At 38.9% G+C, this 16,117-nt stretch overlaps 1 protein-coding gene across 12 annotated transcripts in view; it reads right to left on the minus strand.

Moving 5' to 3' along the window:
- LOC147323476 (calcium-activated potassium channel subunit alpha-1a) overlaps positions 1-16,117 on the minus strand; it is a 102,013-nt gene that overhangs the window by 26,855 nt on the left and 59,041 nt on the right. For 7 of the 12 annotated variants that reach the window (XM_086303837.1, XM_086303839.1, XM_086303836.1 and 4 more), the window contains 11 exons: positions 15,660-15,751; positions 8,065-8,175; positions 7,853-7,958; positions 7,661-7,743; positions 5,802-5,871; positions 5,479-5,634; positions 5,172-5,281; positions 4,685-4,753; positions 4,154-4,240; positions 2,775-2,851; positions 362-535 (listed from right to left, as the gene is read on the minus strand). In XM_086303837.1, the coding sequence (XP_086159963.1) occupies positions 362-535; positions 2,775-2,851; positions 4,154-4,240; positions 4,685-4,753; positions 5,172-5,281; positions 5,479-5,634; positions 5,802-5,871; positions 7,661-7,743; positions 7,853-7,958; positions 8,065-8,175; positions 15,660-15,751 (1,135 nt within the window). Of the gene's footprint in view, positions 1-361; positions 536-2,774; positions 2,852-4,153; positions 4,241-4,684; positions 4,754-5,171; positions 5,282-5,478; positions 5,635-5,801; positions 5,872-7,660; positions 7,744-7,852; positions 7,959-8,064; positions 8,176-15,482; positions 15,575-15,659; positions 15,752-16,117 lie in introns of all 12 variants that reach the window. The other 5 variants (XM_086303844.1, XM_086303842.1, XM_086303845.1 and 2 more) reach the window with 3 other exon arrangements.

Below are 16,117 nucleotides of genomic sequence, written 5' to 3' on the forward strand. Positions count from 1 at the left end.
CACAGCTGTACATTGTTCATGGCTTTGACTTTTTTCTAATATATTTATGAGGTCACTGGAGGGAAACAAATACTGCTGTACGCAGCAAAAGGTTTGCATTAGTGACTGTCAATCTAATTTTAAACTACGTTTCAATTTGAATTCACGTTCTCTTGACAAAACACCAGCAAAACAATAGACCAGCATGCTTCACTGCAAAACGTAGCAACAGACAGAGAAGAGCGCCAAAAATCAGAAAGCTAAAACACCAAAGCATCTGTGACGGTGACAACATGGGTGCTTAAATTTGAAAGCACACAGAAGTAAAGACACACGGTGCATGTTACAACACTGAAGAGCACATGTCATGGCGACAACTTACAGGCACGTAAAGTGGCTGAGCAATCATTAACAGAGACAGCAGAGAGTGGGATGTCCCGTCGAGGGGAGTCCATGTTACAACGCACATTAACCGGCATGCAAGAGCAGTCCCGCTCTGAGCGACCGCAATCAAAACAACATGCCAGTTTCATTTTCTTGTAGGCAGGCTTCTTGGCTACAGTCAAGGGTTCATATGGGAGGAGAGGAAGAGCAGGTTAATGTTGAGGGTCATTCTGAGGGAAGAGGGGATAGAGGAAGAACAGGGCATGGAGGACGGCTGCTGCTGGGATGTACAAGATTAACCTTTGTTGTGCCGCTTACACTAGTATTGGCATCCTGTAAACCGACACCCTTTCCCCTCACGTGAACATGACCACGTGACCTCAAATATGGTTTCTTTAACCTTTTCAGACTTTTTGGAGACTTTTACCCAACAAAATCCTAATAATGCTAACACAGATTTAGCTTGTTTGGGCTTAGTGTCACTTTACTATGTGAGGAAATGTTTTTCTATGTTCACTAATTAACTTGCTAATGAGCCAAGCATGAACATCAAATGGCAAATTTGGTCTTACAAAGGCCAATCTTGGCCCAAGGATAACATAAGTGGAAGTTAAAGACACATAATGCATGTTTAATTGGAATAAATAAAACATTTATATATGCACAATTTGATGATTTATAGCTTTTTTTTTTTGCAGAAACCTTGGCTATGTGTCATGGATCTGGATTCTTCTCTTAGAGCCACTGAGTCATATGAAATATAAGGACAATAATATTTCATTTTACAGCTCTTAAATATTTACATTTGTTACTAATGCTTATTAAGAACAGGAGATGACAGAAATCTCCTAAACAAAAGACTAAAGGTGCTGGTATTTTACAAAAACAGTATCACTTCTACAAAAACCTGCAAGTGCCTTCAGAAAAGACAAAAAGAAAAAAAAAAACACTTGAAAGCGTTTATAGTGCATAAAAGCACACATAAGTTAGATGATCCATATTCCATGACAGATTTGCTATTTTTTCCTGAAATATTTCTCCTAAAAGATATGCACACATCTCTGCGTATTACGTCACTTTAGTATGGATGCCAATTTTTTCCCATAATATAAAAAAGTGGTAAGGAGTAATAAGGATAAAGGTTTTCCAGTCTTCATCCCAGTCTGTTTCTCACTGTGGTCTTTGTGCAGGGGTCTTGTGCTTAATAAAGGGCAGCAGGGCCATCTGGTGGTGATGTGGTGAATTACTAACTCAAGTAGGCATGAAAGCTGCAGTGTTTACGTGTGAGCAAAAAAAAAAATCTACTTCTGCTCTGGAATTTTTTTGCAAAATCTATACTGTTGCTAATTTCTTTTGAAAGCTATAAAATTCTATCAAAAGAACGAACAAAAAACAACGTGCACATGACAACAACAAGAGATCCAGGCAGCATCAACCATTGTACATGCAACATTTAGAGTACATTCAAACAGGTCACTTTAATCTGAGGTACACTAGCACGCTGTGTTTTTGAAGGGGAAACAAATCCACATTACTCACAATATATCACTATTAAGCAGATTTTTAAAGAAATGTGTGCCAAGTTCCCAAGCAGCAGGAAAAGAATACATCACATGTCAATGTTAGGTGTTAGCTTTAATACTAGAGACAAACTGTGGTTTATCCAAGCAGAAGAACATGTAGCACGCGATGTTTATAAGGTTTTAGAAACACGTGATCCGTCCAGGTACCTGTGGTGTTAACAGTCTCTCTGAATGCCTGTTAACATCACAAAGTTATCAACAGTGAACACAGCTACTATACAGAAAACAAACAAAATGCACATTTAGACTGAACTAAGAGGTCTACTATGTGTATTTATAAGAGCTGGGAATCACATGGAAAAGATAGCATGCTATAAACACTATGTAAGAGTGTGTCTGTTAGAAGAGACGTCAATCTGAAACACTCTGAAGGAATCAGTTCATCCAAATCCATCCAAAAAACATACATTTTGAAGGATATCTGAAACCTCAGCATGGAAAAACCAAAACTATTTGCATGATGAGAAAGTTGGAAAGCATTTTTTCATGTAATTTGGGGGAACTGACCCTTAAATGAGAGCAGGTATTCATCTCATACAGAGATCCAAACATGTAGTTCTACATGGGGAAACTGGAGTGCTTCAGTTTGTTTTGGCTGCAGAAAGAAATCTGATCTTTCTACATGCACAACTTACAAGGCTTCATTTCAAGGAATAATTAATGTAAGAAATAAGTGGTTGGGACAAATGGCTATGTATAGTAGGTCATGTAAATACGCTGTCGCCCAGCTACTCGAATGCTAACTCATTATATTTCAGTTTCATCTGAGCAAAAAAATAATGGGATCAATCTAACTTAGATCTTGTGTTTGCATGCAATCACACTTACATTTCTTGCATCCACATTTCTTTATCCTTTTGGGATCAGTTATGTCATCGTGGCAGGCCTTACAATAAAACAGTGCCCTGCGGAAGAAAATCAAGAACAGCATGAGTGCTCAATAAATTGTTTACACATATTTTGTCTTTACTATGGCTGCACAACATCTGCAACAAGTCATTTTAATTTGTGTGCAATCAGTTTATTAACAAAAAATTAATGAAGCATCCAATGCATTTGTCAATGTTTAATGTGCCAAAAGTTGAGCAAAGAGTGTGCAGCTCTATGAGAAGTTCAGGACCAGTTTTAAATTAAGCTTTGATATTTCATAAGGGCGCTGCAGTTTGTCTCATTCTGTGCCCTCATAAATCTTCTGATCCCCTCTGGCAGGTAACATCACCATCCAACCTCGACCATATGTACCTTTAATCTGTCTTTGAATGTTATCTTTGTCCAAGCAATGAGCAGATACAAGCTAACAGCCAACATTCCTCTTTGGCCTCAGCAGTGCAACTCAAGGATCCCTGAACTGCTGATAAATCACTTCAGTCTGGTCAATTAAACATGCAAAATATGGCATTTTTTCTAAGAGCAAACACAAAAGCCAATATACACTTACTGGCCGATTTGTTAGGTGCACCTGTTCAATTTCTCCTTAATGCAAATATCTAATCAGCAACTGCATGCATTTAGGCCTGAAGACATGGTTGGCCCTGCTAAAGTTCAAACTGAGCATAAGAAATGGGAAAGAATGTGACTTTGAATCTTGGTGTTGGTCCCAGATGGATGGATTTACTGTCCTACTGGGATTTTCCCACAGTCTAGGGTTTACAGAGAATGGTCTAAAAAGCTGTATGGCAGTTCTCTGAGAGAAAATGCCTTGTTGATGTCCGATATCAGAGTGGCCAGACTCCTTCAAGCTGGAAGGTGACAGCAAAGGTGCATCTAGCAGCCATTAGAAGCTCAAACCATCTCAAACTGCTTTCTTGAACAAGACAATGAGTTCAATCTACTCAAGTTGCCTTACGATTTCATCATGGACGTGTGACCAAGAAATCTGCAACAACTGTGTGATGCTATCATGTCAACATGGGCCAAAATCTCTGAGGAATGTTTCCAGTCCCCTGTTGAGTCTATGCCATGAAGAATTCTGAAGGCAAAACAGGGTCTAACCTGGTACTAGAAAGGCGTTCCTAATAAAGTGAATGAGTATATTTGTAAGCTCTGGCAACATGTAGGTAATACTAACAAAACAAGCGTTTGCAATTTTCCTACATGTAATAGCTCAAGATACAGAAACCGTATGACATGCAGACCAACAAAGGCACTATTGCAGAAACAAGACTGGAATTTAATCAAACGATTGAATCTCAGGTCTCATTCATTACCTCTTTACTTCTTTGGCATCGCTGGCAATAAAGAAACCCAAGGTCCCCTCCTGCATTTTCACGTGGTTTCCAGGGTTTATCAGGGTGCTGTGAGGATTTGTAGACCAAAGATGTCAAAGCAGAAAGTTATATCACAGAATTTGCAAGGCTTTGCACTAATCACTGCGTCTGGGATTAGTTTTCACAACTCATTTGGCAGGATAGCCCCTGTTTATTTAATTAAGTTGATGAAAGCAGATAGCACTTCAAAGAGTATAAATGAGCATCAGCGTGTTAGAGAAACTACTAAAACAAAGCTTCTGCTGTGTTCAAAGAAACCAACTGCCACCTTCCCCACTAATTTGTCACGATGTTATCGGAGAGCCCTGTGATGTCTGTGAATAAACCCATTTAGACATCAATTTAGACACATTGTGTAAAGCACTTGTGTTTGCAGTCAAACAGGGAAGCTGATTCACAGTAGCTGAAAGCAAATACTGACACCTGCGTATTAAAGTTTTTGCATGCATGAATTTTAATGCCCCGACTTACCTGCTTTCCCCTTGATCAGACTTGTACTCTATAGCTATCAGCAGCAGCTTTAGCTTCACATAGCAGAGTCTGTAAGGGGGAATAACAATATAATTAGACCTGAGGCACACTAAGTACTTTTAGTTTGAAATCTTCTTAGCTTAGGGTGCCACTTTCTTTTTTTCTTTTTAGAGGATGAGAACCTGTTTATCCCTAAATTATTTACACTTAGATTTAGGTTTACACTTTCAAATATTTTAATATGGAATAAATATGGGATTTGACAGCCTATAAAGTATGGAGCCCTTATGTGAACGCCATGTGCTTCCTCTCTATAACTAATTTAACCTACCATCTCCAGAAGCCTGGTTAATAAATACTTACATAACAATTATCTTTGGATCTTTAAATTCTAATGACTGCAGTTTAAACATCTAAATTACTTGCATCCAGGAATGACAAAGTACCAAAAAAAGGGGGTAAAATAAAATGTTTTAGTTTTACATACTCGCAAATTACTGGGAAGGACAGACCCACAAAGGCACTGGACAGGTACTCTGTGTACATTTCATTGGCTACTCCTTCAAGGTAATACTTCTGCCATGTATCCTCCTCAATCTACAACAAAATAAAGAAGGTTATACAAAAATATAAAAAGGTGCAAGTTTAAGATCATCACCACCCGCTCACCAGATGCTGCATACGGGCCTCATCTGGGATAACCATTATTATCTATTCAGACTTTGTTTCTAGGCCAACTTTATTTTTGAACTTAATCCAGTGAGCACAGATGGATCAGTGTTAGTTGCAGCTACCTTGATGAAGGACCTCATGGAGAAAAGGTTGGCCAGCATGGTCGAGAGGCCCTGAGCCAGGCAGCTCTGGGCGATGAATCCGAGCTTGAGTTCTGCAAGGCAAATGGCGTCATCTCCCTCCTTCCAGTTCCAGCTTGGGATGTTCAAAAGGTGGGCCTGAGGGGAAGAGGAAAAGGAAGTCAGGCTACAAGGTGCATGCTGTTAGAAACTAAGACAGACAAATGATTCAGTGATGAGATCTTTTCAACATATACTGAAACGTAACTAACTATAACGGAGTAACTAAGTGACTCCAGCAGGCTTTATAGTTGATTAATACAAACCTTATTGTGGTACTGCAACATTTGAGTGATTATCCTGATCTTTGGGTGGTAGTTCTTGATAGATATTACTCTGATAAAGGACAAAAAGAAAGCAATATAAGAATATCTGCAGCGCTTTCAAAAGTTACACAGATTTTTAAAAAAAAAATCTGATTCACTCTCTTTTTATAGAAATTAAGTATCGTAGTCGACTGTATGCTTTTAACAATTTTAAGTTTGCATTTTATTTTATAGTTTAATATTTTAAACTAAAGGCTCAAGAAAATAGAACAAGAGAGTTGCATAGTAACATATTCCTAGATCCAGCTACAAAATGCTGACTTTCTCTCTGTCTGGGAAGAACTGATGTCAATTTGACTATTACCAGTTCAGCCTGTTCTCCGAATTTACAAACCTACAACTTCTACCAAAAAATAAATAAATCAACCTGGAAAAAGTACCATTGTCAACAATTTCAAATTACTATTCAACCAAATGAGACGTACATACAGAATCTCTCACTGGATAACGGCAAGAGGGTTTTTTTTGAAGTCATAGGGAAGTTGACCTTTAAACCTTTGGATATAAAATGTCACTCTTAGACATTTGTGTGCAGTCATACTCTGCCCAAGCACACAAAAAAGTCCGTTTTTGGCTGGCAGCAAGTTATTTAACCACAGTTGTGAGTAGTTTCTCTTTTCCTAAACCGCATTATTAGCCTAACTAAATGTGGGTTAAGAACGGTCCAGTGCATTATCAAATATACCATCATCGTTAAGGAAGAAATGTGGTTGGAAAACAAAAGAAACCCAAAACTTTATCTACTTGAATTTGATAAGGGAAACAAACATCTGGTGAAATCAAATGGTAAGAAAACAACAGTAAATCTCACGAGTATGTTTAATAGTGAAAATAGCAAAGTGAAGAGAATTCTCTCAGAGACATTGGGACTAAACAGCTGAGTAGCCTTTAAAAAACAATCAGTGAGGATGATTGTTGGACGCTGGAGCAATGGAAAAAGGTCATTTACCATGTTCCAGGATGATCAGCCCATCAGAGAAAGAAGAGAGGTGGCAAAAGTTGTGTTGGGGTGATCCCAACATGCCTAGTGTCCTAGGGTTTTTTTGCCTTTTGAATTTGGAGCTTTTGCATTAATATTTGGATTCATATATTTATTGTGTTTCGTGCCCAAAACATGGTCCGGCACGAGACATCATTTTAATACACGGAGTGGTCACCATAGAGTTCAAGGAGAAGGGGACCTTTGACTGTTTGACCACAAAATACAAATCATTTCCTTTGAGTCCTAGTGGACATTTGTGACAAATGAATAAATTTCATGTCCAGGAGAACATATGGGAGAGATGCACAGACAGACAAGACAGCTCTACTATAATGATTATGTATTAATCACACAGTGTTTAGATTAGAATCAAGCTGTGATGATTTCTGCAGCACATTTTAAACGTCTTAACCCTTTTAGATGGAAAAGAAATGTCACATAATGACTCTCCGACTTTTTATAGCTGAGCAATTTAATCTTCAGTGGAAAACCTCCAATCCTCAGACTTCATTATCGAACAGAGCTATTAATAATACAATTTTATTAACCAAATTTTATCTGCCTTGCCCTAAAACAGACTGTTCCCATCACTTTTAAAATATGTTGTACTCTCATATATTATCCACTTGATAATCCCTTAAACCCATAAAATTAAGTGCAGTTTCCACATCCAAAACTACGACTCAATCCACTCCAAAAATGTCTTTTTCTCTCAGAATCCAGCTGAATGTGATTGTTCATAAAACAAATTGAATAAACAATGCAAGCAGGAAAACATAAATCATAAATTATAAACATAAATTTGGTTATGCAGTACCTCATGATGTTGGATGCATCCTCGGCATCGGGGTCAGCGCAGTATTTGTTGGCTAAGATCAAGCAGGCGTCAGCTGATTCAATCTAAAACAAAATTGCAAATTGCAAAGACAAAAATGAACAATCACATCAAGTATTCAGTCAGACGATAACCAACGGTATTACAGAGGAAGAAGTATTGACAGTCAGGTACCTTGACTCTGGCCAGGTCGTGTGGATTTAGGACAGATCCTTGGTAAAACTCTACCTGGGTGAAGTGGCGCTTGAACAAGGCTTCCAGCTCAAGATTAGGGGAAATACTGAGAGACAAAAAACAAACACTCTTAAATCAGAGAACTCTCTAATCTCCTAAAGTTTAGTTTTTTCCTCTTAAACAATGACATTTGCACAAAGTTTTGTACTTACTTATGGAGAAAAACAATTTCTACATTGACATCATCCCTGTCCTTGTGTAGGAAGTCTTTTAGAAAGTTGGATACACTTTCAAGTGTTATGTGACCACAAACCACGATGTGCCTAGAGAAAGGAAGTGCAGAACCATGAGGAAACTCAGAACAAAAGCACACATCTTTCATCTTTTCCATCTTCATCTTTGAGCTGAAATCAAAAGGTAAATGTGAGACGAGGGGCCTGTAACGGACATTTAGGTCAGTGATTTAGAATCTGTGATAAAAACTACGATAGAGGAGGGATGAAATGTATCAGATTATAAAGGATCAGTTTACTTAGAGGAAGATTATGAAATGAGCGCACAGTCTATGTCGATCCCTACATATCATAAACCCTTTATATAAAGAACCCAGTTCAGATTTTTTTTCCATCTGTGCTTAAAATATCTTTATTAATTAAATTATTCTGTGTAAATTATTTTGTCTTTTGCACCGATTTGCAATAACAGTCACAGCTGGAAATACTGCAGTGGTTCTTAAAGTACAAAATACGCATCAGTATCACTTATTTTCTAATAATCTAGAGTAACAATAAGTAACTCAAAGAAAAACACATACTTTCCCGTAAGAAACAAAAAAAGCAATGATGCCGACAATTTTACCGAGCTTTTAAAATCACCACAATAATAAGAAAAATATTTTTAAAAAATTGTAATAAATGCAAAATAAGCATGATGTGATACTTTTTCTTCTCAATTTATAAACTGCGATTTTAAATTAAAAATGAAAAAAGCACAAGAAGCATATACTTGGTTTAAGAAAACTTCCCAAACCAAGTCTGGTTTCTTTCAAATCGTACCAAAAGCATGCTACCAGAAACCACGACTTTAAACTCTGAGGCATCTAGCAGAATCTCCCTGTCTTTAGGCTAGATCTTATGGCTAAAAAGGTGTTGAAGGAGTAGTTTGGCATTTTGGAGAATACGCTTATTTACTTTCATATCAAAAGAAATATGCCATCATACAATTTGCTTGCCTTCTCCTTAGCTGGGGAAACCAGCAGCCCTGGCTCTAGTTTGAGTTGAAGAAATCAGCACCTCTCAAACTGCTTAAAAAAATGTATTAATTAATTAAACAAATTCATACTGGCTGTAGTTTTTTGTTCGTTTGTTTTTTTCAGAAGGCATTGTGTACTTGCGTGTATTTTTGAGCTGCAATAACATCATTTGTTTTTAATTCTGGTAATTGACGCCTTGATTTTGTGTTCTTTAATTCAATACGTAGTATTATTAGTTAGTGGTACACAATAGCATTCTCTGTTTTAATAAAAAATAACAAAAAACAAGCTCAAATGTAGAATTTTGTGGGCAAGGACAAGAGCTCAGGGTTTTCAATAAAGCACGGGGTACTTGGCTCCGTTCAAATCCGACCTCTCTTAATTAGGAGGAGAACAGAAACACAGCGGTGAGCCTCGGGGTGCCCGAAACTTTCTCCTTTGGAAACAGGAACTGCACTGATTTATACTGCTGTCAGATGGACTGATGGACTGCACCACGCCCTCCATGTATCACTTGCTGGAAAGCACATCGGCTCCATCTCCACTGCACTCAGACAGTAACGCATTTTCCGAGTTGCTCTCACTTGTCTTCATTCTTTTCATATTTGTTGGTATTATAAGCAATAGCGCAACAATAAAAACTGATGCAGAAGTGCAGGCTATGAATTCAGAAGTATAACTTGGTTTTCTGGCTATGTAAGAACATTTACATTTATTGTTATTAAGTATAAATTTATCCTTTTTCATGTATTTTATTTTTTTAGTTTGTTTATGAAAACTATTTTGTTTACTTTATTCTTGAGGCAGTCCTTCTGAAGTAACCATCAGGAAATGTGTTTTGTTTTTGGCATTTCCTCTCTGTAGCACAAACAGGTGCTACAGCTTAAGAAACGTGGTGCAGCTGCATCAATTCAAACTTAGTGCTGGAAGGCTTTATAACCCACTGCCATGTAAGGCTAGCTGTTTTGGAACTTCACTTAATGTGGTGGACCCTCCACACCACTGTGCAATAAGACTGAAAGTGTGTATGGCCTTTATATTGGATGAGGATTTCCTCATCCACACAGGGCCAAAGTGGAAAAAGGAATGAGCTGCCCTACTGCTTACTCAAGGCCAGATCATATTAGCAAAACTGGAGTGCCACACAGTGGGTGCCTCATGCACACCACAAACTACTTGACCTATCACAGAATAGGCCCAGATACTTCTTGCAACCTGGGTAGCTTCATATTTAAGACAAAAAAACAAAAGCACTGTATGTTTTTATTTATTTAAAGGAGACTTATTAAGCTTTTCCTAGTTATTTGTCATATTGTTGCAAAGTTGGATGCTGATGATAAAGGTGGGCAAAGTTTCAAAGGTCAGCATACCGGTATGTGTAATATGTGACACAAAAGCTCAGTTTTTCAGACTATTACAAATATTTCACACAGTGTTTTTTTTTTTACTTTTCATTCTGCATGAAGTCATTGAGAGATCTTTAATATGGTCATCTTGGGCACAAAGCTCTAGCTGTGAACATAGAGCTAAAACAGTCTACTTTAGCTAACAAATCAACTGTGGAGCTGCACCAATGACCAATGCCACATAAATGAGAATTTGAACTATGAATCATGCAAAAAGTCCAATAATAAAAAACATGGGACAAGAAATGAATGTAAGAGTTCCCTTTTAACTTGAGGCAAGAAAGCTAATAAGAATATTCCCCAAACTGCCAAAGCATATCTTTTAAACTTCGCCTTCAGGGTGTAGGTCAGACTGAAGATTAAGGCCAAGACTGTTGAAATAGCAAAGCATGGAAACATCACAAGTGGAGCAGGGCAATCAAAGTGTTTCCAGGCATACAAAAACTGATCTTAGCAAAAATCACTATGAAGCATGAAGCAATGGTACACGACAAAATGTATGACTTTAGCATTTTCTTCAGTGCTGAAAATGCAGGTGAGCTAAAGTATATGATTTTCTCAGAATTACTCATTGATGCCTAAATGGCTGTCCTTCAACCGAATTATATTATTACTGTATGTTATTATATAATGATAGAACTTTTAAAAATCATAATTATTTCTCACTGTGTGTCCTTGACATCCATATTGGTCTTTCTGTATTATGTTAAGTTATCTCCAATGTAATTTGTTTTTCTCGTTTTATCTTATTAAGACTGTTTGTCTGACATGAATTGGAGTTTGAGTGATGAAGGAGAGGATGGGTGAACAAAATGTAAAAAAAAAAGAGAGAATAATGGAAACACTTGATTAACAAACACACATTTGGCACACACACACTAACAGTAAGCAGCCTAATTACATCAAAAATAACCAGGATTTTCTCACAGTAAAATGATCAATCATGACAAAACTGTGAAATCTGGAAAGAAGGAAATTGTTCCCACTGTTTTGTTCAGAAATAAAAAATTTTTAATGTTCCTTTTAACTGGGTTGCAACCATATTAGTTAGTCTGTTCCCTAGCAACCTCTAATGTAAGTAACTATTTGTATTGGGGAGGAGAGTCTGTGCATAACAATACCAGTAAAACCTTTAGTCATATCAATCTAGTTAAGCAACATTACTCAAAGTAAAGCATAACTTAGAAAATAGATGAAAATAGTGATTTCCATCCATCCATCTTCATCCGCTTTATCCGGGGCCGGGTCGCGGGGGCAGCAGCCTAAGCAAAGAGGCCCAGACTTCCCTCTCCCCAGCCACCTCCTCCAGCTTATCCGGGGGAATACCAAGGCGTTCCCAGGCCAGCCGAGAGATATAATCTCTCCAGCGTGTCCTGGGTCTGCCCCGGGGCCTCCTCCCAGTGGGACATGCCTGGAACACCTCACCCAGGAGGCGCCCAGGGGGCATCCTTGTCAGATGCCCGAACCACCTCAGCTGGCTCCTTTCGATGTGGAGCAGCAGCTGCTCTACTCTGAGCCCCTCCCGGATGGCCGAACTTCTCACCCTATCTCTAAGGGAGAGGCCAGCCACCCTTCGGAGGACGCTCATTTCTGCCGCTTGTATCCGCGATCTCGTTCTTTCGGTCACTACCCACAGCTCGTGGCCATAGGTGAGGGTAGGGACGTAGATCGACCGGTAAATTGAGAGCTTCGCTTTTACACTCAGCTCCCTCTTCACCACGACGGACCGGTGCAGCGTCCGCATTACTGCAGCTGCAGCCCCAATCCGTCTGTCGATCTCCGGTTCCCTTCTCCCATCACTCGCGAACAAGACCCCGAGATACTTGAACTCCTCCACTTGGGGCAGGAACTCATCCCCGACCCGGAGTGGGCACTCCACCCTTTTCCGGCTGAGAACCATGGCCTCAGATTTGGAGGTGCTGATCCTCATTCCCGCTGCTTCACACTCGGCTGCGAACCGTTCCAGTGCGAGCTGGAGGCCCTCACCCGATGAAGCCAACAGAACCACATCATCTGCAAAAATCAGAGATGAGATTCTGAGGCCACCAAAGCGAAAGCCCTCCGCCACTTGGCTGCGCCTAGAAATCCTGTCCATAAAAATTATGAACAGAACCGGAGACAAAGGGCAGCCCTGGCGGAGCCCATCACCCACCGGGAACGAGTCCGACTTATTGCCGGCAATGCGAACCAAGCTCTTGCAACGGTTATATAGGGATCGAATGGCCCGTAGCAATGGGCCAGACACCCCATATTCCCGCAACACCTCGCACAGGACACCCCGAGGGACACGGTCGAATGCCTTCTCCAAGTCCACAAAACACATGTAGACTGGTTGGGCAAACTCCCATGCACCCTCAAGTATCCTGGAGAGGATAAAGAGCTGGTCCAGTGTTCCGCGACCAGGACGAAAACCGCATTGTTCCTCCTGTATCCGAGGTTCGACTAACGGACGAACTCTCCTTTCCAGCACCTTGGCATAGACTTTCCCAGGGAGGCTGAGGCTGATTTATTAATCACTATTTAACCTAGCTATGGAAAACATGAACTTCTGATTGGCTACAGCCGTCCAGATCACTGTTTGAGGTATCAAAAACTGGTAGTAACCATTTTCATTACAGTCTTTCACTTCTTAACATAAAAAATAATATTTAAAATTAATTCTTTCCTCTTTTACATAAACTAAAAGTTAAAAAGCAAAAATTAAGTTAATGTCAATTCAATTCAATTTTATTTATATAGCGCCAAATCACAACAACAGTCGCCTCAAGGCGCTTTATATTGTAAGGTAGACCCTACAATAATACATGCAGAGGAAAAAAAACAACACATATGACCCCCTATGAGCAAGCACTTTGGCGACAGTGGGAAGGAAAAACTCCCTTTTAACAGGAAGAAACCTCCGGCAGAACCAGGCTCAGGAAGGGGCGGGGCCATCTGAATGTTTTTATGCATTTAAGAATTTTTCTATGTAAAATGTTGATGCTTGAGTTTAGATGTTCTACAAGACAGACAAGAATTAGGGGATAAACTTTACACATAACGGAGTCTTAACCCATCACACTATTGCATTTTACTTTAAATACATAAGTATGTATTAAAACTTTGAATAAACATATTATTTGAATATTATTAAAATGGCTCAACTGACTATAGTTGTGGGGTAACCAGAACTTTATGATGAGTTTGACATAGATACTGCTACTTATTAACATTACATTACTACTTTTTTTTTTCTTTTTTTTGAAGTTATATTGCTGCTGTACTGTATTGAACCACGATGACGCAATTTACACTTCAATCCATAAAAGGGATCGCTAAGCTACGTGACCTTTTGAGTCATTGGTATGGAGTCTGCACAGCCTCTCCCCATTTTTGTTACAATGAAACAATTCCCAACAGGATAATCACAGTTTATAACACAGTGAGAGAATCCTACAAATGCCACTATTAAGCATGACAACAGTACATCGATATGATTACACTGAAAAATATCTGCCTTTTCAAGATATTTGTGGCTGTTATTTGAGTTCCTAAAGTCATATTTTCTAAAAAAAAAAAAAAAATTTGGAAAATCTTTACCAAATCATTATTATTATAAAGTCCTTTTATTATACAGTCAAGGCAAAAAGAAAGTACACCCTCTGTCAATTCTAAAGAATTACATATCAGGGCATAACAAAAATAATATTTAGCCCTTAACATGTTTTAAAGTTAGGCCAATACAACCTGGGATGACACAGTGACATATAACACCATGCCATTATGTATTTATACCCTTACATTTGACTTTAGATAACTTTGGTATACAGGAGTTCATAGCTGACTCAAAGGCTGCAATGTGTCCAGGTTCATGCCTAAAATCATCACTCCTCCACCACCTTTGCTGGACAGTTGGAGCGAGTTGTGGTGCTGTGCATTGTGGCCACTTTGGTCCTCTCTGTCCAAACGATAGAAGACTTGCAGTTTGTTCAGATGCAACTTTGCAAACCCAAGCCTTGCGTCCACAATCTTTTTAGAGAGAAGGGAAGCCATGCAAGTCTTTTTCTAATAGTACTATCACACACTTTAACATTCGCCATGATAACTAAGGCCTGTAGAGTCTGAGAAGTAGCTCTTCTGTTTGTTTTTTGTATTTTGAGCATCGCACAGTGTGACTTGGGGGTGAATTTGCTGGGATGTTCCCTCCTTCATAGATTGGCAGCTGTCTTGGATGTTTCCCCTTCATCCTCACTGCAGAATAATGGACTTCAAATTGTTAGCAGGTGCTTTATAACCCTCCCCAGACTGTTGGGCACCAACAACTCCTCTCTCTCTCATTGCTGATCTCTTGGCGTTGTGTTTACCCACGCCTGAACGGGCCAGACCAGCAAACTGCCAAAACTTCTGCCTCACACTTTTGACCGTTAATGAAGTTCTTGTGATCATCAGCAACCTTGTAATTCCAATGGAAGCTGTAGAAGTGTACCGAGTTTTTCACACACTGCTTCTGCAACTTGGTATGGTGTAATACATTTACTTAGTTTCAGGACCTTTTTTTATCGCCTGTATTTAAAAACTTAGAACTGACAAAGGGCATTCTTTTTACAATAACTGTAAATACTTACTGAAAACAGGTCACTTATTTTATGAAAATGACTTTTAGGACTCCGTAACAGACAATCACTTGCTTAAATGGAGATTTTTTTTTCCAGCGTAAAACCAGACATTCATTTATTCAAAATAAAAAAAAAACTCCAGCAATGACAGCTTGTACACATCTAAAAGCAGCAGAAATAAATACACATTTATCATGGCCAAGTTCTTCAGTCACAGTGTGACTTTAATGCTCATTGAGATCATTACAATTCAAATCATAATCATGTCACCTCTTTATGAGAGGGCCACTTGAGTCACACAAAACCACACCATTACAAATCTGCTGTTTTGTCTGTCTGTCTGTTTGTTTTCTATTTTATTTATTTGTTTGACTTACTTTCTGCCTCTGGTCGAGTTATAACTCCCTCCATATTTCTTCCGATTAAGGATGAGAGCAGCAATTTCTGGCACGTAGCGAGCAAACATGGCCTACATGCATGGAAAAGAAAAAGAAAAGGGCATGCAGAGAAGGTTCTACTGCGGCGGAGGCAGTAGAGCCTCCTTGAATACTTACTTTCTCCCATTAACCGCACTATAGGAACCACCATATTTCTTGCGGTTTCCTATTAACTCTATGATTTCAGGGACGTAGCTTGCAAACATGGCCTAAGGAGAAGATAGGAGACAGAAGAAGAGACTAAAAAAAAGACAAGCAAAGAAGAGCAGGTCCTCTATTTTAACTTTAGAGAAATCTGTGAAGTCTGAAAGAGGAGCGCTACGCGCTGGAGTAGGTTTTTTTTAATGTGTTAACAGGAAAACGGTGAAAGAGAAAAAGAAATGTGTAATTATTCAAATTGACTGAAGAAAATCATGTGAATGTAAGCTGAAGTTATGTCACAGTTACATTCACAATAGAGAAAAAGTATGACAATGGAATCCAGTTTAAAGGCTAATATTTTCAAATACTGAAAGAATAAAGGAGAAAAATGAAAGCAGATGAGCGACATGTTGAAGAAAAAGAAAAATTAAGAA

The sequence above is a fragment of the Aulonocara sp. 'chitande type north' Nkhata Bay genome, linkage group LG8 (assembly GCF_057382095.1).
Source record: "Aulonocara sp. 'chitande type north' Nkhata Bay isolate Kocher_YH1m ecotype deep benthic linkage group LG8, A_spYH_male_GT1.1, whole genome shotgun sequence".
In the NCBI taxonomy this organism is placed as follows: Eukaryota; Metazoa; Chordata; class Actinopteri; order Cichliformes; family Cichlidae; genus Aulonocara; species Aulonocara sp. 'chitande type north' Nkhata Bay.